The 22,798-nt window shown below is 43.0% G+C and overlaps 1 protein-coding gene across 2 annotated transcripts in view; it reads left to right on the top strand.

The window, feature by feature from the left end:
- The first annotated feature begins 7,573 nt into the window (after nucleotides 1-7,573).
- Nucleotides 7,574-22,798, top strand: part of NT5DC1 (5'-nucleotidase domain containing 1) — a 118,500-nt gene continuing 103,275 nt past the window's right edge. For both annotated transcript variants that reach the window (XM_060114669.1, XM_060114668.1), the window contains exons 1-4: nucleotides 7,574-7,816; nucleotides 13,623-13,714; nucleotides 15,375-15,446; nucleotides 17,624-17,730. In XM_060114669.1, coding sequence (XP_059970652.1) covers nucleotides 7,724-7,816; nucleotides 13,623-13,714; nucleotides 15,375-15,446; nucleotides 17,624-17,730 — 364 coding nt within the window. In that variant the 5' untranslated portion in view covers nucleotides 7,574-7,723. The remainder of the gene's footprint in view (nucleotides 7,817-13,622; nucleotides 13,715-15,374; nucleotides 15,447-17,623; nucleotides 17,731-22,798) is intronic.

The following is a 22,798-nucleotide window of genomic DNA, read 5'->3' as shown; positions in this document are numbered from 1 at the left end:
TTTTGTTTTTGTTTTTTTTGTTTTTTTTGCTGTACGCGGGCCTCTCAGTGCTGTGGCCTCTCCCGTTGCGGAGCACAGGCTCCGGACACACAGGCTCCGCTGCCATGGCTCGCGGGCCCAGCTGCTCCGCGGCATGTGGGATCTTCCGGGATCGGGGCACGAACCCGTGTCCCCTGCATCGGCAGGCGGACTCTCAACCACTGCGCCACCAGGGAAGCCCCAACCTCTGACTTTTAATTGCAGTCTTTAGATAAATTACATTTAATATAATTATCATTATGCCTGTGTTTAAATCTACCATATTGTTACGTGCTTTCTATTGCTCCCAACTGTTAAGCATTCCTTTCATTTTTTTCTCTTTGTCTGCCTTCTTTTGTATTAATTGAATGCTTTTTAAGAATCCATTTTAGAGGAATAGTGGTTGGAATGTTTAGCTGAAACACAAGAGTGGGTCATATTATGGAAAAGTATATCAGTACCATTACCCAGTTACCCTGTTACCTGATGTTTTTCTGGGATAGAGATCTTAGGATGGATGTCTAGAATTGGATTAAAGATGTCAACACATATAAACCATTTCTAAGACTCGTGATACTCATTTGTATGTTGCTTTTCAAAAGGGTTGGTGTGGAATATTTTTGTTTCGAGGTGTTTACGAAAAGACATTGGTAGAGAAGGGTGGATGAGCAATAAAATAATCAATTTTGAAGGCCTTTTTAAAAAAATAATAAATAGATACCATTATTTAAAAAAAACTTTCAAATACCTGATTCTACTGGGGCAAAGTAAAGAATCAAACTATATTAAGTTATGAGAGGTGTTGTTACTCATTTAATGAAACTTTTTGTACATCATAAAAAATGCATGATTGGAAGGAGATAAAAGGTCAAAAATGAAAATATACAGATAAGATGCATTCAGTATTTGTCATGAAAGTAAACATCCTGCTTGAGAGGTTTGGAGACAAAGAAATTATGGATTCATGCCTGAGGGAACTCCACATTGGCTGGACCACACTTCATAAGGGGTTTCTGAGATATGTTCATATTTGGATGCCTGTGAAGAATCGAAACTTTTACTCACCTAAGTACTTGAAAGGCATTCTGTATTTTATCTGACAATGTGAGTCCAGGGAAACAGGATGGAGAGCATGGGAACGAGCCATTTGTATGGGTCTCTGAGAAAGGGACCCTACATTCTGTCCCACTGCAAGGTTAAATCCCCTGTATGGAAGGCAACAGAACCTTCCACATGAGCTTGAGAGTCCCAAAGAGAGAATTGAGTCTTAATTCTCATTTGAAATTCTAAGAGAAAAAAAGCTTTGCAGAATGTCCTATGACAGTACAGGACAATCACTAGAATAGGAATGGTGGGTCACAACTAGGTAGAAAAAGGGTCTGAGGTAGCCAGACTCCACCATAACGGAATCAAAAGTCTCCTGTGAAAGTTTCCTGGAACTGCTCAAGAGAAGAACAGATGTTGGCTGAGTGTGGAATGGTTTCATGGTTTGGGTGAAACTAAACATTTTCCTGATGGCACTGTAACTAGAGGTGTTTCAGAGTTTATGCAGCAGGGATGGTTGCTGATGGTGTGGCCAATGTGACCAGAGGCAACCAAAGACTGACAGGGATGGTCTAGCTGAGGAAAAGCAGTTGTATGGATGCTATTAACCAAGGACCTAAAGTTTCTTCCCAGACTCCTTGACAACATGTTAGCCCTTCTGCAATGTAGAACCTTCACACCCCAGAAGGACAGCCAAGGCAAAGGGAAGTATTGTGAAGTGACAGCCAATTAAAGAGAAACTGAGTTCAAATCATAACTAGCTGAGTTCATCTTGAGTTTATCCATATTTTTTTCTGACTTAACTTCTGATAAATCAAGATGCTCCATAATATACTGATAAAGTTAATTACTTGACCCTAACCCAAAACTCAACATTTGTCCCAATTAAATTTCAATCCATTGCTACATTGTTTGAGATCTTTTTGAATCACAATTTTGCCATTTGGTATTTTAGCTCTCTCTCCAAGAGGAGCTCATTTCACATTTTAAACATTTTGGTTTTTTATTCACACACACCTTTAAGAAGTTTTCTACCAACGGACCTGATCCCATCACATTTTCCCTCTCCACCATCAAAAATAAATAGACACAAAAAAACCTCACACTAAAATTTCTAAATAGGCTTCTCTTCTTGTGGCAAGAGCAGAAATGGAGAGTAGAAAATGATGTATTTTTTTATTAAAAAATTGTAAGGTTACTAAAGAAATTAAATGAAATATATTCCTAATGCAGAACTACTGCCATCTTAAGGCCACAGCCCAGTATTATAAATCAGCTTTCAGTTCTATTTAGCTAAATGGCTTAGAGAGATTAATTTTTAGGCATTTGTACATTTTATCATTTTTTTAAAGTACTAAATAGTCTTTATTATTCCCCCTTAAACAAATTATATGACCCAAAGAAGACGTGTAGATTGGCTTATATTATATAAAAGGTTGAACATTATGTTTACTTTGGGGTATTTAGAAAAGCACATTTTAAACTAATGAAAGATTAAAGAATCAGGCCATTCCCCCCCACCCCAAATGTTTGGTAAATAACATTTACAATGTAGATGTTAAAATACAGTATTATAAATCCACAAAATATCACTTAGTGAGTTATTTTAGTGTCTAAAACTTAAGCTAGCTGATCACAAAGTTATTATTTAGGTAAATAACAAATTAAGTAAAAGCCAAACCTAAGGTTAAAGTTCCTATATTATAGTATTATCTTTATCAAAATATAGGTCAGTTATAATGATGAAATTCAATTCTAGGAAATCAGCAATAAAAATCATAACTTCTTACTTCTGAGCTTTTCAAAATTATTTTATAACTTCCTAATTATAAGAAAAAATGTATACGTACAAGGAGTACTAAAGAAACCCTAAAACTTCACAGCATGATATTGATATTACACACAAATAAAAGTACCAAGATTTTAAAAACAAATAAGCAAAAAACTTAAGCAAAGATCTTTCAAACAACACATATTATTTGCTACATTGGACACAACAACATCTATATGTTAGTCTTCTGAGGCTGCCTTAACAGAGTACCACAGACTGAGAGGCTTAAATAACAGGAAATTATTTTCTCACAGTTTTGAAAGCTGAAAGACCAAGATTAAGGTGCATTAGTCAGAATGGCCATCATCAAAAAATCTACAAACAGTAAACACTGGAGAGGGTGTGGAGAAAAGGGAACCCTCCTGCACTGCTGGTGGGAATGTAAATTGATTCAGCCACTATGGAGAACAGTATGGAGGTTCCTTAAAAACTAAAAATAGAACTACCATATGACCCAGCAATCCCACTACTGGGCATATACCCTGAGAAGACCATAATTCAAAAAGAGTCATGTACCATGATGTTCACTGCAGCTCTATTTACAACAGCCAGGACATGGAAGCAACCTAAGTGTCCACTGACAGATGAAATGGATAAAGAAGATGTGGCACATATATACAATGGAATATTACTCAGCCATAAAAGGAAACGAAATTGAGTTATTTGTAGTGAGGTGGATGGACCTAGAGTCTGTCATACAGAGTGAAATAAGTCAGAAAGAGTAAAACAAATAACATATCCTAAAACATATATATGGAATCTAAAAAAAAAAAGGATCTGAAGAACCTAGGGGCAGGACAGGAATAAAGAGGCAGATGTAGAGAGTGGACTTGAGGACACGGGGAGGGGGAAGGGTAGGCTGGCACAAAGTGAGAGAGTGGCATTGACATATATACACTACCAAATGTAAAGTAGCTAGTGGGAAGCAGCTGCATAGCACAGGGAAATCAGCTTGGTGCTCTGTGACCACCTAGAGGGGTGGGGTAGGGAGGGTGGTGGGGAGATGCAAGAGGGAGGGGATATGGGGTTATATGTATACAAATAGCTGATTCACTTTGTTATACAGCAGAAACTAACACAACATTGTAAAGTAATTATACACCAATAAAGATGTTTAAAAAAAAAAAGCAAATCAACTTAGGTATAAAATAAGCTCCAAGGATGTATTGTACAACACGGGGAATATAAACAATATTTTATAATAACTATAAATGGAGTATAACCTTTAAAAATTGTGAATCACTATTGTCCACCTGTAACTTATATAAGATTGTATATCTGCTATACTTCCATTAAAAAAAAGAATAAAAAAAAGAATTTGAAAGCTGTTGCAACAAAAAATAAGCCTAATTAAATTCTGGGAAAATAAATAAAAGAAAAAAAAATCCCCAAAACAAATACCGTATGTTAACGCATATATATGGAAATTTAAAAAGGGGTACTGATGAACCTAGTTGCAGGGCAGGAATAAAGACGCAGACGTAGAGAAAGGACTTGAGGGGGGTGGGGTAGGGGAGGGGGGGAGGGGAGGGAAGCTGGGAGGAAGTGAGAGGGTAGCATTGACGTATGTGCACTACTGGGTGTAGGGTGGGAGGCTGCTGCGTGATGTTGGGGGGATCAGCTCGGTGCTTTGTGAGGACCCGGAGGGATGGGGTGGGTAGGGTGGGGGTGTCTGGGGGGAGGGGATGTGGGGATGTATGTATGCGTGTGGCTGATTCACTTTGTTGTGCAGCAGAAACTGACGCAGTGTTGTGGAGCATTTATAATCCAATAGAGATGTGGGAAAAAAAAAAAAAGATCAAGGTGTAGGTAGGCCTGGTTTCCCTTGAAACCTCTCCTCTTGCTTGCAAGCTGAACTTTCTTCATGTCCTCACATGGCCTTTCTTTAGTGTATGTGCATCCCTTGTGTCTTTCCCTCTTCTTATAATCACACCAGCCATGTTGATAGGTCCCCACTATCATGACCTTATTTAACCATACATACCTCCTTAAGTCCATATACCCAAATGTAGTCATACTGGGGCTTAGGGCTTCAACATATGAACTTTGGGGGACACAGTTCAGTCCCTAACACTGGCATATTTTATATATCACTCAAAGAAACAGAAATTATTTGGAATCTGAGTAGAACATTGAATTTTTGGTTGACAATAGAAGAGGTGTGATATACCACTACATTTGATAAAAGTTTAATGTACAGAAAAAAAGAAAGTATCTTCATTTGAAAATAAGCTTCTGAAACAAAGCTAATGTCTGTATTTAAGTTCAGGGTTATGTAAGGAGTGAAGGGAAAGAGGGAAACCATTCCATGTGTTCTTAGAGGAATTAGACTGAGCTTTGAGGTTAGTGGCCAAGAAATGAGAGTGGGGCTCCAGGAGGAGTGGCAGATCTTTCAGGATGATGGGATCCGATTATTTTCTAAACCCTCCTACAAAGTGTAAATGTTGTAGGCTGTCTAGCACAAGACCGTGAGGAATATAAGATGTATAACAGTTGTTTCTCAGCAGAGATACAACTGTTGTTCAGCATGTTCAGGTCTAAGGGCCAACTCTCCAGTCCAAGGGACACTTACGCCATGAAAAAAACATCCTTTCATACTCTTCCTTTTAACAATGAGTGCACTTGTATATTTACATTACTAAGGGAAGTCCCTAAAGTGCCTAATCCCACAATAAAATAAGATATCCTCCAAGGAGACTTATGGCCTTCAATGTGTAGTCTACCTGAAAGTTTGACCTTGGAAGGCACTCTACTGCAGGGGCCAAAGAGGAATGCTAAGGTCAGTTCTATGGCCAATAGACTCACAAAAGGGAAATAGGTACAAGCTATGATACAATCCAGCTTTTGTCTTTTTTGATTCACAGACATTAAAGACATGGTTGTTGGGCTCTAATCAGTGAACAGCTCAATCTTATTTTTTTTAATAAAAAAAATTTTTTTTTGGTTCCATTGGGTCTTCGTTGCTGCACATGGGCTTTCTCTAGTTGTGGCGAGCAGGGGCTACTTTTCTTTGCAGTGAGGGGGCTTCTCATTGTGGTGGCTTCTTTTGTTGTGGAGCATAGGCTCTAGGGCACCAGGGCTTCAGTAGTTGTGGCGCCCGGGCTTCAGTAGTTGTGGTGCGCGGGCTTAGCTGCTCCACGGCACATGGGATCTTCCCGGACTAGGGATCGAACCCCTGTCCCCTGTGTTGGCAGGTGGATTCTTAACCACTGGGCCACCAGAAAAGTCCCCCACTCAATCTTCTTGAGGATTCTTTCCTGTCCTCTTCCAGAGAGATTTGTTTTGGGCTTTTACAAGTCATAATGGAACAAGTTATCAATTTATTCAAATGGGTCCACTAGGTATAATAAGTGTCCTACTATATTGAACTATTTATTGTACTAAATCTATTCCTTGGTTGGTCTATTAGCCCCACAAGTGTTAGTATTTGTAAGGGTTAAATGGAATTCTTAACCAATTATATTTTCATTATGTCATGACTATTGATTTTTTTCTATTGGGTAAAGTGTTCCTTTAAATTGAAAACAGAAGCAGTACAAAGATAATACATTTATATTTTCTCTTTTTAACGTCAATGTTTGTATTTTCTCTTTCAAACAATTTGTATTTTCTCTTTTTTTTTTTTATTATTTTTTTGCGGTACGCGGGCTCCGTATTGTTGTGGCCTCTCCCGTTGCGGAGCACAGGCGTCAGACTCGCAGGCTCAGCGGCCATGGCTCACGGGCCCAGCAGCTCCGCGGCATGTGGGATCCTCCCGGAGCAGGGCACGAACCCGTGTCTCGTGCATCGGCAGGCGGACTCTCAACCACTGCGCCACCAGGGAAGCCCTGTATTTTCTCTTTTAAATTATTTTAAAGGTCTCAAAGTCCTAGCACTTCATCCATCTAAAATGATACTAGCTATAAACAGTCCTTGAGAGAATTGAGAACACTGTCACTCAAATTATTGTGTTCTATAAACTTTAAACCTTTCTGTTTGCATAAAGTTCTCTCTTCTGTAGTATGTTCTATGAAGTTTCTAATATTCTTTCATAGAAAAAATGCATTACAATAAAAAATAGGATAATCAAATAACAACAAATATTGGTTTCCTTAATCATTGTCATTTTGCAAAATGGTCCTTCACGATTTCTAATAAATTTATTTTCTAACGCGGTCCATGGGGTGAAATGTTGAAAGGTCTCCCATTCTACTTAAAAATACACTTAGGAATTTACTAAAGAATATAAAGTTTTTGATTGAATCCGTAGTTAGAGATCTCATGGGCAAAAAAACTCATCCAAATTATAGGCTAATTGGGCCAGGGGAATATTAGTGGATAACATTTTCTCCATAATCTTACATTATTTCGCACACAAGAGTAAAGGGTCAGGTGTACCTTGACATTCTCTTGGTTTCCCTGGCGCCTTGAAAGCCAAGGGGAGGCCCGGTTAATTCTGCGGCGAAGGCTATGCGCCAACAGGGGCTTAGTGCCGCCTCCAATTCCTGCAGCAGCGGCTCCTGGTCACATCCCGCCTTCGGGACTTCGGGGAGGGGGTCAGGGTGGTGACAGTGAGGCAGGAGCCGGCCTGGGAGTGTCAGCGGAAAGCCGGGCAGCGAACCGGCCAGTCAGGGCGCGGGGAAGGCCGGCCGCGAGAGGCGGGCAGAAGCGCGGCCGGGGGCGGGGCTAGCGGGCGCGGGAAGCGCGAGGGGCAGCGGTGCGGCGTCCAGGGGGCGGCCGCAGCCCCGCCCCGCCCCGCCGCGTCCTGCCCCGTAGTCCCGCAGCGTCCTACCCGCGCGCTATTCACCGCCTCTCGGGGTCCAGGCGCTCGCTGGTTCTCCGCGCGCAGCTATGGCTCAGCACTTCTCCCTGGCCGCCTGCGACGTGGTCGGCTTCGACTTGGACCACACTCTGTGTCGCTACAACCTGCCTGAGAGCGCCCGGGTGAGTGGCGCGGGCTGCCGGGGTGCACGGTGTGCAGCCTCCATGGCGGCTGGGGCTCGAGTTTCCTCCCGGCTTAGGCGGCGCGGGGCCCTGCAGCCGCCGCGCCTTGCGCAGAACTCGGTCTCCCACGGCGAGGCGGGGCGGAAGGAAGTGTGCATCCCCCCCATCCCCGCCCGTGCTATGGGTACCGGCTTATTTAGCCCAGCCCTTAGCCAAGTTTGAGAGATGGGTAGGGAAGAAAAGGGGCGAAGGAGGGACAAGTCGTGCAAGACTGGGCTAGGGAAACGGTTTCTGGGGCAGAGGAAGGGCGGGGTTAGGGGAACTCGGGGTGTCCTTTGCATATCCCCGGCCTTGGAACTTCTCAGAGAATCGTTCTGGCCACCAGCAGAGCGTCGATACAGCCACCTGGTTAACGACTTGTATTTTCTTTGGCTGCGTTTTTCTTTTGCACGTCCATGAGACAGCCTGTCAGTTTTTAAACACTGCAGTCCGGGAGAAATTGTGTGGTGTATTGGAAGACTAACCGAAGAGTCATTAACAGGTTAGCCCTAATTTTGCCTTTTGCCAGGAGAAGGAAATAAATTTTGCTCACCTGTTGCGTGCTCCATGCACCTTGAGTAAGGTCTAATCCTGACAACAGCCTGGGTCCTCACTGCACTTAGGGAGGGAGGGGGAAGTGGGGTGTGTATGATTCCACACCCGTACCCTGAAGTGAATTGTTCTCCCTCCCCCATTCCTTTGGTTTCACAAGGAAACTAATTTTGAAAAATTAACTTTTTTTTTTTTAGTCAAATATGTAAGTATCCAAGCGAAATAAGCTGGTTATGGTAGTCAGAGCAAGGACTCTGCAGCCAGAGGGCACCAGCTCCTCTGTTCCTAGCTCTATGACCTCGGGCAAGTTACTTAACCCATGTCTATTCTCAGTTTCCCTATCTGTAAAATGGGGCTAATAATTGGATTTGCCCGGAAAGGTTGTTGAAAGGATTAAAAGGGTAAAGGATGTATAATGCTTAGAGCTGTGTTGGACACAAACAAGTGTTTACTTTTATAGTCACCACCCATATCATTCCCCAGCCTGACCACTTATGAATAGAGCTCCTGGCCACTGGCACAGGCATCAGCCAGGGCTGCTGCTCAGTATGGTGAGGTCAGTACTCCAATCAGCAGTTCAGGTACCCCTCAAAGGTCAAAACAGTGTCTGAATTACTCATGTTCTCTATGTACAGATGGTGGAAAAAAAGAAGTGTACTGTTCCTTCTATTATACTTCCTGCTTTCCTACTGTACAGGTGTTTCCTTAGTCATGCTGAGAGTTGAGGAGACTTTACTTCTTGATCCTTGGCCACTGGTTCCTCTAGGTCTTTGACTCATATTTACCTTCCCTTTGCCTTTCAAATCTTCTCCTGAGTAACATTTTCTTGCATTTCCTCCCTAGCCACCTTCATCTGAAGGAAATATTGTTAAAACCATTGTCATTAGAGCCAATTTTGTGCATGTGTGAGCATAAAATTTCAGAATACAGGATCCTTAAAAGACAAGAGTTCTTTACTATAAGCCTCGAATATAAGAGCTATTAAAAGGTTGAAAACATTAACGTAGTGCGTTTTGTATCCTGTTTGGTTCAGAAATCTTTTATTAAGTACCAACAATATGCTGAGCACCATAATAGAGTTAGGGATACAGAGATAACACAGGTCTTCAGGTGGCCTTGTAATGGGTAAAGGTGTTGAAAGGTTAGTTCTGGTCCCCTGTGCTGAGGGCAGCATTGCCTGGTCCTTGCTGCTGACTGTTACCTGTGCCTGGGGCCCTCCTCCCTTCATCACACAAACTCCTCAGCTGGCAGGTCTCATCTTAAGTCGCCTGGCCCCCTAAAGTTTACCTTTCTGTCCCTATCCCATCTGCAGTTTTCTGTAAAAACCTTAATTTCTCACAGTACTTACACACTGCATTAAATTTTCCTGTTTACTTGTTGGAATCTTTCCCTAGATCCTAGAGCCATGACCCCTTGACATCAGTATCTGTGACAGTTGATTGTGTGTTCTGTGTGCCAAGCTGACTGCGTGCACGTACGGGATTCAATAAATAATTGTGGAACAATTGCATAAATAAGAGGTATTTTAGTAACTGAAAATAGCACTAACAGCAACTATTCTAATAAGCATTCTGCTATATAAACTGGTTTGACCCTTACAACCATGTGAGTTAGATGTTATCATCGTCATTTAGAGATGAGGACGCTGAGTCACAGAAAGGATAAGTAGCTTATCCAGGGTCACCCAGCAAGGTGGTCCAGCTGGCAGGTCTCTGCTACCTCCCACCAGGCTTTATGTGTGCTGCAAATCCCAGAGGAGAGTCCTTGGCATGAGTGATGCTTGGGTCCCAGCACAGGAGTTACAAGTGGCAGGTGAGGAGGTAGAGAGGAACATTTCTGGCAGAGGAAATATGGCCAGGGCAAGGACCTAAAGGTGAGAACCAGCGCCTGGATCTGCTGGGTGTCAAGCAGAAGGTGGGGCGTTGCAGGAGAAGATGCCGGAGATGGCAGCGGCACTGCATCATGGATCACTGCGCGTGCCTCTCGTATCAGTCTCATAGGCATTTAGTTAAGTGCACAGTGTCGTGCAAACGTGAAACTGGGTGCGTCGCCTCACCGGGGGGCTCAGGAAAAGCATCGTAGAAATGATGACACCTGTGCTGTCCTGGAGTTGCTGACTCTGGAGTGTCTGGACCCAGGCAGTTAACTTAAACGTGCGGCTGGGAGAGTGCGCACACGCCCCTCCTCAGGCGCAGCTGTGCTCAACTCCTGCCAGCGTTTGCTGTGGGACGTAGGTAGAGGCTCAGTCTTGTCAGATCTAATTCTTTCAAGACAAATTAGAAATCTAAGCTTGTATGAGAAGTCTTTCAATTTTTAAACGCCAGCTCATTTTCGAACACAGCAGGATTATAGGGTTGCCAGATGTAGCAAAGAAAAATACAGGACACCCGGTTCAATTTGAATTTCAAATAAAACATTTTTAGTATATGGGTGTTCCAGATATTTCATGGGATAAGCTCATACTATAAAATTATTTGTTGTTTAGCCAAAAACCAGATTGAGCTGGGTGTTTCATATTTTATCTGGCAGCCTTCAGTGGGAAGCAAATGTAATTTGTGGTCTGCGTAGGACCCACAGGGCACCAGTTTGCACCCGCTGTGGATTGTGTGTGATTATTAGTCACGTGAGACTGTTGAGAAAGTAAGTGGCAGTTAAGGTTGGGAGAGCAAGGGGGCGGGTGGTGGGGGCCCTGTGCCATGAAGGCTTCTGTGGTGACTCAACATAATTTGAGGAAGAGCTTCAAGGACCAAGGCCTTGGGGCTAGAAGAGGGCTTTCAAAGGCACAGATTCCCTGCTTTTCTCAGCACCTCTGTTCTCTGCTCCTCTTTACACATTGACCCCATTCTCTCCTATTACAGAACCATCTCCTTGGAGAGGTTAGGAACACAGCTCTGGACGCCCCGGTGGCATCCCTGCTAGAAAGGGCCCTTTCTCTTGGGAAGGAATCTGACCTCATTGGAATCACATGCCCATATGTTAATCAGTATTGCCAAAGGATGAGACACTCCAGTTGTCCAAGGTTGAGTAAATACTTTGACCAGAGGCAAGTCTGATGGTGGGCAGTAACCATTGGTAGCTTGAAACTGGCCATGGTGGGGGTAACTATACCATGGAAATGAGCAGATGCTACAAGTCAGGACCTTTTTTTTTTTTTAACCAGCGCCCCGACTGATAATAATAGCAGTACTTAAATTGAATTTACTTGTATGCCATGCACTGCTCTAAGCATCTGAGGATTTTCATTAACATGGGATTTACATCTCTTAATCCCAGGGCACTTGTTCCTTGCAGGCAGGATCATGATGTGTATTTTTTGTTGTCCACAGTACTTTGTACCTGAGTGACTTAGTACATTTTATGTTTGAATGAAAATTCATATAATGTAGAAGTCAATGATTTTCAGTCATCTCGGGGTTTCAGGAATTTTGTCGGGGCCCGACCCTATCCTGTAGGCTTGGAATTTCTGGGTGGCTTTAAGAACCATCATCTGTGGTTCTGACTACCGCCAGGGTTGAGAACTGTGGATACATAGTGTTGACTTACTGTAGCTCTGTGGACAACTGACCTGGATCAGGGTCACATTGCATTGTATGGGGGTACATGTATAGCCATTTTCATTAACTTTACGACAGAGAACAGCTCTGTTTGACAAGGAGCCTTTGCTTTCTCCACACTCATCTCCTAACACTCGTAACCCCAATCCCCAACTTCAGCTGTGTGCCCCCTGGACTTGGATTGCCCTCTTCCTGCTGGATTCACCCAGCTAACTGCTCCATCTTGCAGGGGTCAGTGTGTACATCACCTCCTCAGGGAGGCCTTCTCCTACTCCTCTTGCTGTATCTATTCTCGCTTCCCCCTTGTGCCATTCCAGTGCTATCAAAACCTGTCATGGGGGCTTCCCTGGTGGCGCAGTGGTTGAGAGTCTGCCTGCCGATGCAGGGGACACGGATTCGTGCCCCGGTCCGGGAGGATCCTGCATGCCGCGGAGCGGCTGGGCCCATGAGCCATGGCTGCTGAGCCTGTGCGTCCGGAGCCTGTGCTCCTCAACGGGAGAGGCCACAACGGTGAGAGGCCCGCGTACCGCAAAAAAAAAAAAAAAAAAAGTCTGTCATGAGTTAACATCTCCAGAAGGAGGATCAGGTTGCTCAGTGTGTCTCCTTGGACACTCTTCAGTCTCAGAAAACCTGTCATTTTGTTGTTGTTGAGAATGAAAAGATCTGTCAGCCATCAGCAGAGCATTTATCTTTGTGCTTGCTTCCAGAGGCTTCCTTTTTCCTCTTTCCTTAGCTTTTCTTATGGTGGGGGAAAAAAAGATACTCACTTTGTCTGATGGAGGCACCATGATTCCTTCTTTAGATTACCTGCCTGGTCCCTATGTGTATTTCTCTTTGAGACTCCCCTGTGTCAGATGACAAAACTAAAATAAGGTAGTAATGAGTTTGATGTCCTTCCTTTGGAGAAGATAATCCACAGATTGGGAGAGTGCAGTGCCCCACAAGCAGTGGAGTACTCTCCCCCAGAGATTTGGGGCAAGACCGTGTTTTATAGAGTATTAGAAGAGGCACCACAGAAATAGGGCATGATTGGCTAGGAGGTCGGGGATTTCCTGATGGGCACTGAAGGTCCTGTTTTCTAGGGTGAGGTAAGCGAGCTAAAGCTGACGTGGAGGATTGTGATTGGTGTATGTTAGGTCTCCTTGACAGGGGTTTTCTGTAAGCACACACTGTCTTAGGTTTAGATTTGTGACCAGAGCTGGGCCAGTGGGGCGGCCTCCATTTTGTGGGGCCCAGTATATAAATTAGCATTATCAGCCGCCATGGGGCCTTTCTAGCAAGGGCGGATGGAGGATGGATGTGATGATAGAGTGGTCATTATGTTTATCCTCTGGAGATCTGTTAAATCAGTTTACAAAGCTTTGTCAAGTCTTAATGATCTCCAACCCATTAGGTTTTGGGAATAAGATTAATAATTGTCCTTGGTGGTATAATTGTATACTGATGGTATAAAAACGACACAGCAGCTACCTGGGGCTCTCAGGAGTGGGTAAATTGCTTGGGATGGAGTGTTAACCTGCAGAGCTTCACAATTACAGATACTACAGATTCCCTACCACCTGTCTCATGACTGATTCCATTAGGTTTTCAGGTCTGTGAAGCTAAGAATGAATAGTGAATTTTACATTTAATCTGTCTTTTTTCCTTCTTTTTATTAACAGCTCATTTATAATAGCTTTGCTCAGTTCCTGGTCAAGGAGAAAGGGTATGACAAGGAATTGCTCACTGTGACTCCAGAGGATTGGGATTTCTGGTAAGCAGCTTTTTTAAGGTCAGCACTTTCCTTCTGATTTTTAATTATTGTGGATAAAATTTTAATGCTTCCTCTTCTATGGAAGCAGAAAGTGAAATGTGAAGTTGAGTCAAAGGACAAAATGCCTTCTGTACTAAAAAGTTTTATGTTTGATGAATTAAAGTCCTTTCTACTTTAAGACTTGTTTAATTAAGTATGAAAATAAGCTAAGAGCATATGTGACTAATTTGAGTATTTTTACATGGTTTAAGTCTGTCGTTATTAAGAGTTTGAGAGGTTATTAAGAGCTGTCTAAAATTTACATCTTTTATTAAAAAATTTTTTCTTTTATTGCCCTTCAAATACAGAACTGTAAGAAAAGAGGAAATCATCATGTTTTGAATAAGTGTCTGAATTGGGACTTTTGTTTTTCTGTAATTGGGTAGATACTCCTATGTCTGAGACTCTGACTGCTTACTCCCTTCCTGGCTCAGGAGTCTCAACTTTCCAAGGGTTCCTTTGTCCTTCTTCCTCATTTAAACAATAAAACAAACAAAAGTCCTATTAAACCACTTTAAATTGTTCGGTTGAAAAATAATAGTAGTCCTGAAACGCATGAAAACTACATACAGAAATAATTCTAGACCAACAGAGTTCATCTGTTATACATTCTTCCAATGTTTGGTTAGTCCTTTCTGATTTATCCCTTTTAGCAAACGAAAAAACAAATATTTTACTGTATGAAACCGCCGACTCCGGAAATTTTACTGCAGACCAAAGTAAATAATGCTTCTAAAGTACCTGTCGTTTTCTTTTTTTTTTTTTTTTTTTTTTTTTTCTTTTTGCGGTATGCGGGCCTCTCACTGTTGTGGCCTCTCCCGTTGCGGAGCGCAGGCTCCGGATGCGCAGGCCCAGCGGCCATGGCTCACGGGCCCAGCCGCTCCGCGGCATATGGGATCCTCCCAGACCGGGGCACGAACCCGTATCCCCTGCATCGGCAGGCGGACTCTTAACCACTGCGCCACCAGGGAGGCCCCTGTCGTTTTCTTTTTAATTCTCTTGGTATTTGGTGGCCGTTTTACCTTCTTGCTTTTATTTTTTTTTTTATTACTCATGATAATGAATCTGTACCCATTTTTCTTCCCAAATCCCATAAGTCTTTTACAGTGAAGAACCTAAAACTTAGTATTTGACTTTGTTTTAGTGGTTTTCAATAGTATGCCTAGTCCAGAGGGCTCGTTCTTATAACCCGACCTAAATTGAGGCAGATTCTAAAGAGTTCAGAAAAGATTCTGGCTAAGATCTTAACTTGTAGAATACAAATGTGTGTTTGTGTTTGTGTTTTATTTAATGGAAAGCATTTGTACATTTAACAGAGGCATACAATGGTGTTCATTTTTTGTTCTCTGTGAGTTTTTTTATTCCTCTTTTTAAAAGCTCAAAGATTTTAGACACTGAATATGCTGTCCTTGGTTTGCCCACATAACAGTTTTCCTTATGTACTTGCTCTGAGGATGATATTTAATTTTAGAATTGATATTCTTACTTGTTTGATTAACATATCATTCACTTGGGTGGGAGAGTCCTTTTTTAGCACTGTGATTTTTTTTAAATATAAATTTTTATTTCTTGGGTTAGTTAACTATGTGAATTGACTGGTAATCAGAATTTTCTATTTCAGTTGCAAGGGCTTGGCATTGGATCTGGAAGACGGCAACTTCATTAAACTTGCAGATAATGGCACCGTGCTCAGGTAATAAAATTTAGTTGTGAAGTCAAAACTTTACTCTTTCCAGGACATTTTATTACCATATAGCATTTGATAGTTAAGGTATGGGTTAAAGAAGATTATTACTTTAGTCAGTCAGATGGCAGATTATCTGTGTGCCTGCATGTCTTTGTGTGCATCGTTGGAGCCATTTAAATATAAATCTGGAAGCATTAGATTGAAAGGTCTAATTCTTTAAATTTAGCTCATCAGAAATATTTTCAGGAAATACAGTAGAATGTTAATAAATTGCTTTATCTCTTTGACCACAGAGCCTGGTAATTATATTGTGCTAACCTGGAGTAAAATTGAAGCTGTCTTTATTAAGGAAGAAGGAGAGAATGGATGTTGGGTGGGGATTGGTGGTCTAGGCACACCGCTGTTTTTTCCCCCATTTATCCAAATTCGCCCCCATCGTGCAGCACCCATGTTGTGTCTCAGCTCCTTCTGGAAGTGTTTCTAGATTGTTCCAACCTTCATAAGTATCTCCCCCCTCCCAAACTTAGTGCTGACTCCCTTTCCTTCCCTCCTCCTAGGGTGAGTCCAACACTTTGAGTATTAGTAAGAGTAGGGCAAGCATTTGAGAAGCAGCTGCCATCGCTGCTCTTAGTCTTACAGAGGGTACTATGGAGTGAGCATCTATTTTTCCCCCAGTACTGACAGTACAGGCAGTTAACGTGGCCGTGCAGCTGTACAATTTATTATTTATGCTGACATGGTCAGAGTTCACGAAGAGGATGCTCAGCACAGGTTACCCCTTGTACATACCCTCCCTTTGGGTACATCATTCTTTTTGCACACTACGGACTCACACTCTACCCCAGACCGTCCCCTAAGGTGTAGCTAGCTAGGCCAGGTGTGGTTCCACTTCTGATTATTTTATAATTCATTTGCATGTTTTTTTCTCAGGCAACTAGAGGTAGAGTGTGTGTATCGATTTGTGTGTGTACACCACACACACACAATGCAGCTTTGACCATGACCCTAAATGCCACTTTCAGATCCTTACAGTGTACTTGGCTGTCTTCAATCACGGTTAAAAGAATAGAAAACATTCCACAGTTTCGCTTCTTTCTTCTACTGTCATGTCTGTCTGTTGGTCCCCACTCCCAATACCCTTTGCCCAAGGTCTGACCGTCTCCATTCAAGTTCTGGCCAACCTGCAGCTTCTCTTGAATTTACAAGGTTATGTCCTTGATGCCTGCTTTCAAACAATATAGTAGATTCCTTTTCTGATCGTTATTTCTTGCTCAAGGTTCCTCCACCCTTACATATAGCTTTTATGTAAATATTAATCTGTTTATAAATAGGATCCCGATTATGATTTTCCTCCATTTGCCCTTCTTATTTCATTTCCTTTTCCTTCATTTTGCTTTGCTACCACAATATAACACCAAGAGAAGACTAATAATACTCCCTACCATTGTAATTTCTCAAAGTAAACAACACAAAATATCAACTGTTTCTCTACAGGGTAAGATTCTCTTAGCCAGGCCCAACGGATGCAAAAGCAGTATTTCGAGTACAAAAAATAGCTACTTTCTTGTCTTCCTGTTCCAAGTTTTGCCACATTCGTCTTGCTGTTTCCCATTTGTGTTTTTAGCTATGTGGTGTCCCTGAGTGGCATGTTACTGCCCCATCTTCATCTTCATAAGTCCCCTGTGCTCACAGCCACCGGCCCTGGGTGCCAGGCACCTCCCTGCTCCTGCGGGCCTGACGCAGCTCATGCTCTGACTTGCTGCTCTTTCTCTCCTGCTGCCAGCCCAGCTTCCCACCCAGTCCCTGCAGTTGTTTCCTCATTGTTCCAGTTAGGCTAATCTTAGCTGCATAGTTAATTGACGGCGTCTTAGGCAAGAAGTCGTCATATTTCTCCCAGAGAAACTGTGGTTTATAGTATTGGTCCAGGGCAACTGCCACAGCGTTGACCTCAGAGTGAGCTGCCCCTGATCACTTTGCTGGATGATAGGTGACGTGGAGAAGAATAAGAGCTGTCAAGAGAAATGCCGTATAGGATCGATCCTAAATGGGGAAGTCATCCAGTTGAAAACCTTTTTTGTAAAAAACCTTTCATAGTATCAGGGTGAATTAACAATAACAAGGCTGGAGGAGGGGGAGTTCAGGAGAACCACTGATGAGTCACGTGCGTCATCTCCCCAAACCAGGGCAAGCCACGGCACAAAGATGCTGGCTCCAGAGGTGCTGGCGGAGGAGTACGGCAGGAAGGGGTGGAAGCACTTCACGCCAGACCCGGGAATGGCCTGCCGCTCAGGTATGGGTCGTGTGGGGCAGCACTGCCATTCCCTGCCCTGTTGTTCTGGACCCTGAGCCTCTGGGATGTCAGGACACAAAGAAGACCCTCCTGCACCCTGCTGGGCAGGACCCACAAAGGACCTGCTGTGGTTTCATAGGAACAGGATGTATTTTTTTCCCACGTGTCTGCTTTTCTCTTTGGCAATCGGTCCTGTTTTATTTAACGTTCTGTTGATTCACCTTTCTACTTGCACTTGTTCTGGGGTAAAGAACAAGGAATAATACATTCCTTATTCTGTATTTTTATCAGTTTGTTACATGCACAATCCTTACTTTTGTTTCTCTGTCCCCCACTTCTCCCCACATTACTCATCTCTCCTGTTTTCTAGAATTCTTTTCTTTACTGCCATTTCTAGTACCTTCTGCCTTTGTTTTTTTTTCCCCTTTACTTCAAGTGATTTTACACATTTTTCCAGCTCTCTTTAAAGAGCTTCACCATGAGCAAACATGAAAAGATTTTTCAAAAATTATTTATAGGGCCTCCCTGGTGGCGCAGTGGTTGAGAGTCTGCCTGCCGATGCAGGGGATACGGGTTCGTGCCCCGGTCTGGGAGGATCCCATATGCCGCGGAGTGGCTGGGCCCGTGAGCCATGGCCGCTGGGCCTGCGCATCCGGAGCCTGTGCTCCGCAACGGGAGAGGCCACAACAGTGAGAGGCCCACATAACGCAAAAAGGGAAAAAAAAAAAAAAAAAAAAATTATTTATAAACACAGATGTGCATAAATTAGTAAAGAATCATTAAAACATGATTATAAATAGATGGACCTTATTAAAAGTCCTGATAGTTTTTCATTTGTTCTAATTTTTTTTTGCCATTTTCTCCTACACTACGGTTTTGAAATGCACCTATTTTCATTTAGAAAATGTAGTAACCGGAAAACAGTTGGAGTTATTCCTTATTACTGTTGTGTTTTGTTTGTTACATTTGCTATCTTCTGGGTTTTTTTTTTTAATATTGTAGTGAGATGAAAATGTCAGGAAATGTGCATTATCTTGATAAAATAAGTTGATAGGAAAAACTGAGGTTTCACCTTGAGGTTAGGTATAGAATGCTTTCACACATCTCAACTTAGAATAGCTAGGAAGTTAAATGGATGGGTTTCCTTTTTACTCAAGTGATAGGGAACGCCTGTTGTCTGTCCAGATGTAGGCAGTTGTAAATACACGTGAACAACACGGGTTTGACTTGCTCAGATCCACTTATACGTGGATTTTTTTTCCATAGTAAATACTGCAGTGCTACACGATGCACACTTCATTGAATCCGTGGGTGCGGAGTTGCAAGTAAGGAGGGCTAACTATAAATTATACTCAGATTTTGGACTGTGTGGAGATCAGAGCCACGAACCTCCCCTCCCCCCATTGTTCATGGGTTAACTATAAACTCTTCCCTTCTCCCAGAAAAGGCAGGCACCCAGCTAAGTGTTTTATTCTGACATCCATTCAGAAATAGGGAGTATTTTAAAGAAGTAAAGTATTTCCCAGCTACAAAAGAAAGCATTCACCCAACACCACACGCCTGTTTACCCACTGCTCTGCCCGCTAGAGAGCACTGCCTCCTAGAATCCAAAGCTGCCTTGTGATGCATAATTTACCCAGGAGCGCTCGCTCTGAGGATGGTCTTGGAGTTTATTTACTCCTAATTGGGCTGCTTAGGGAACTGTTTCCACTCCAGGTGCCCAGTGATGGGGCTGTGACACATAGCAGAAGCCTACTGTTTCTGCAAAATAGTAAGAGAAAGCTAATGCCTTTGAAACATAACAGGTTTTTTTTAATGTAGAGACATGAAAGAAGGAAAAAATGGCCTGTGATTCCAGTTAAACTTCGTTTACATTAAAAAAAATAATGGGAGCATATGATCAGGAAATGTAAATATTATAGAAAGAAATAAAATGAAGAGTAATTATTTCCAACCCCTGTCCCCCACAATCCCCTTTCCCCGAAGCTTATTTTTTTAAGTATACAGAAAGGATCATACTTCTTCTGTACTTTGCTGTTTTTCATTTACATCTTGGAGATCCCGTCACAATAGCACAAACACAGACGTACTTCATTCTTTTCAATTCAGGCATGCTCTGCCATCCAGTGCCTGTATCATGATTTATTTCATCAGTGTCCTCACATTGGACATTTATGTTGTGAGTGGTGTTTAACCGTTACAAACGAGCCTGCAGTGACGTTTTCATCCATGTATATTTTGCACTTTTGTAAATATATCCAGGGTAAGTTTTTAGAAATACAGTTGCTCTATGGGTATGTGGGTTTAAACTATTGCCAAATAAGGCCTTTTTTTCAGGAACTCCAATTGATTCTTTATGGGCTACTTCCTTCTACATTGAGTATATTCGCGTTCAGAGTTAAGTAGAGAGTTGTAAAGTACAAATCCCTACCAGTACACTTAGGGAATTTGAAGCATTGATGGACACAAACATTTTATTGACAAGTTATTTGATAAGCACTTTTCACGTGGTTGCCTTGGCATGAGTATGGTTTTTCTTACCAGCCAGTTTCCAGAGAGCAAGTCCTTTTGATCTTTTTCTTCCCATACTGGTAGATTATGCAGAAACGGCTTGGTCTAATGGAAATCACAAGGCGCTTGGAGCCAGACAGTCCTGGATCGTAGTAACTCTGTTACTTGCTGGATAAAGTGATGTGGTCAGTTACTAAGCCACTATTAGCATCCCTTTCCTTATCTTTAAATGGAGATGATATCACTTGTCTGCAGGAGAAGTGGGAACTTACACTATCATGAATTGTTCTCTTCCCCTCAGTCATTCATATGCCTTTGTTCCATCATCACTAAGAGTACACAGGTTTGGAAGGCTGAGGTGTTGGCAGTGGGTTTTGGTGGAACAGTTTTTCTGTGTGTAAAGCTTAATGATTATAGGACTCGATCTTGATTCAGAGGCTTTTTCTCTTGAACTAAACTCAGTAATCACCTCATTCCCAGTGAGCTGTCTGCCCTATAAAGAGGTGGAGGTCCAAAGCTTTCATGAGCACAGTTTGTGAGTTTGATGTTGGGAGAGGCGTCGAGAACAGCCTGGCACTGTTAACATGTCACAGCTGCACAGACCCCGTTATGTCCACGCGGTGGTCATCTAGCTCATTTTTGATAGTCGAGTGACATCAGCCCCTTGCCTTGAGGGTGGAAGTCAATGAGTCCTTCTCATCCAACCCCTGAGCTATTTTTTTTTTTTTTTTCTTTTTTTTGCTGTATGCGGGCCTCTCACTGTTGTGGCCTCTCCCGTTGCGGAGCACAGGCTCCGGATGCGCAGGCCCAGCGGCCATGGCTCACGGGCCCAGCCGCTCCGCGGCATATGGGATCCTCCCAGACCGGGGCACGAACCCGTATCCCCTGCATCGGCAGGCGGACTCTTAACCACTGCGCCACCAGGGAGGCCCTGAGCTATTTGATTAGATCCTCAACCAAGGCTCATAATCCATATTTCAACTCATAAACTGAATTTCATCTATTAATGCCCACAAAAGGAGAAAAAGGGGAGGGGAGAAGCACGGGTACAATGATGACATACCTCCTGCTCCCACAGTGCCCAAGGTTCAGGCAGGTTCTGGTTCAGGCAGGTCACTCTGGTGTCACAGGCCAAGAGGTTAGATACAGTGCAGGTTAGTGAGCCTTGGGAACCTGTGCCTACTGTCCTGGTCCCTGCAGCACTGGAGTGTTGTGTGGTCTCATAGCATAGCAGTGTGGGCAGAAGCGAACATGGAATAGCTTCTCCCTTTCCTCCAAATTCCTGCTTTTCCTCACGCTGACAAAGACATCTTAACCTTAGGAATGAAAATGAGTCTGAGATGTTCCCACAACAATTTCAACTGTGAAAGAGTAAAAAACAGGAAGACTATGCTAACCTAAATATTTTTAACTGAGGGAAAGGACATACAAACCTATGCAACCATTTTGTGAATTAACAGAACTTTGACTTTATTCCTTATATATCCTTAATAATTTGACATGAAGACGTGAGGGGCATTAAATAGCATTTAAAGGGATAGACAGCTGGCCCTTGCAGAGAGTTTTCTCTTGATTTACCCGTGACACTTCTTCATTCCAAAACATAGTTGACTTTTGAACAACTCAGGGGTTAGGGACACTGACCCCTGTGAAGTCAAAAATCTGAGTATAACTTTATGGTCGCCCTCCCTACCTGGGGTTCCTCCCTATCTGAAGTTCTACATCTGTGGATTCAACCAACTGTAGATCACAGATCATGCACTGCTATAGTATTTACTATTGAAAAAAATACATGTATAAGTGGACTCATGCAGTTCAAACCCACGTTGCTCAAGGGTTGACCGTAATCCACTCTAGTTTTAGATCATTCATTCATTCAACAAACATTTATTGAGTGCCTACAATATGCTGGACATTGTGCTTAGTGGACACTAAGGAACAAGGCAGCTGTGTTGCATAACCTCATACACAGCTTACAAATGGGAGGAGTGGGGATTCAGAATCAGGCAGTTACCAATACTCTGCACAAGAGTAATTATGACCATTTGAAAAGTACTTTCTTACCTTAAACTGAAATCTGACTCCATGTATTGGTTCCGTTGGATTCCTCCTTGTACCAGGGGTTCTCTAGAGGACTCTGAGGTTATGTTCCCCCTCAGAGCAGAGTGGTCGCTCCTGATCGCAGAATGTGGGAGTGAGATAGCTGTGAGGGTGTGACGTGGCAGGAAAGAACAGCAGGAGCTGGATTCCACCGGGACTTCTGAGGGGAAGTGCAGAGAACACCTCTCAGAGTTGTCAGTTCCCGGGACAGGAGGCTGGGGCATTCGTTCACTGGCTCCTGACCCTATTGACTGAGGCTTGCATGTGGGCTTCCAGAGGCTCTCAGAGAAAGGGAATGGCAGAGGTGAGCTTGAGGTAGGATGCTGCTATTTAGCACAGCTGTGGCTGGGATCAGCCGCGGACCAAGGGGATGTGACATGGGTCCTCAAAAGTGTCTGCCCAGGGACAGCAGAGTCAAAAATGACATCGGTGCCAAGGAAGGGCTCAAGTTTAATTC

Source organism: Mesoplodon densirostris, chromosome 12 (genome assembly GCF_025265405.1).
Source record: "Mesoplodon densirostris isolate mMesDen1 chromosome 12, mMesDen1 primary haplotype, whole genome shotgun sequence".
NCBI lineage: Eukaryota > Metazoa > Chordata > Mammalia > Artiodactyla > Ziphiidae > Mesoplodon > Mesoplodon densirostris.
The sequence above is the reverse complement of the archived record's forward strand: the minus strand, read 5'-3'. Positions and strand labels throughout refer to the sequence as shown.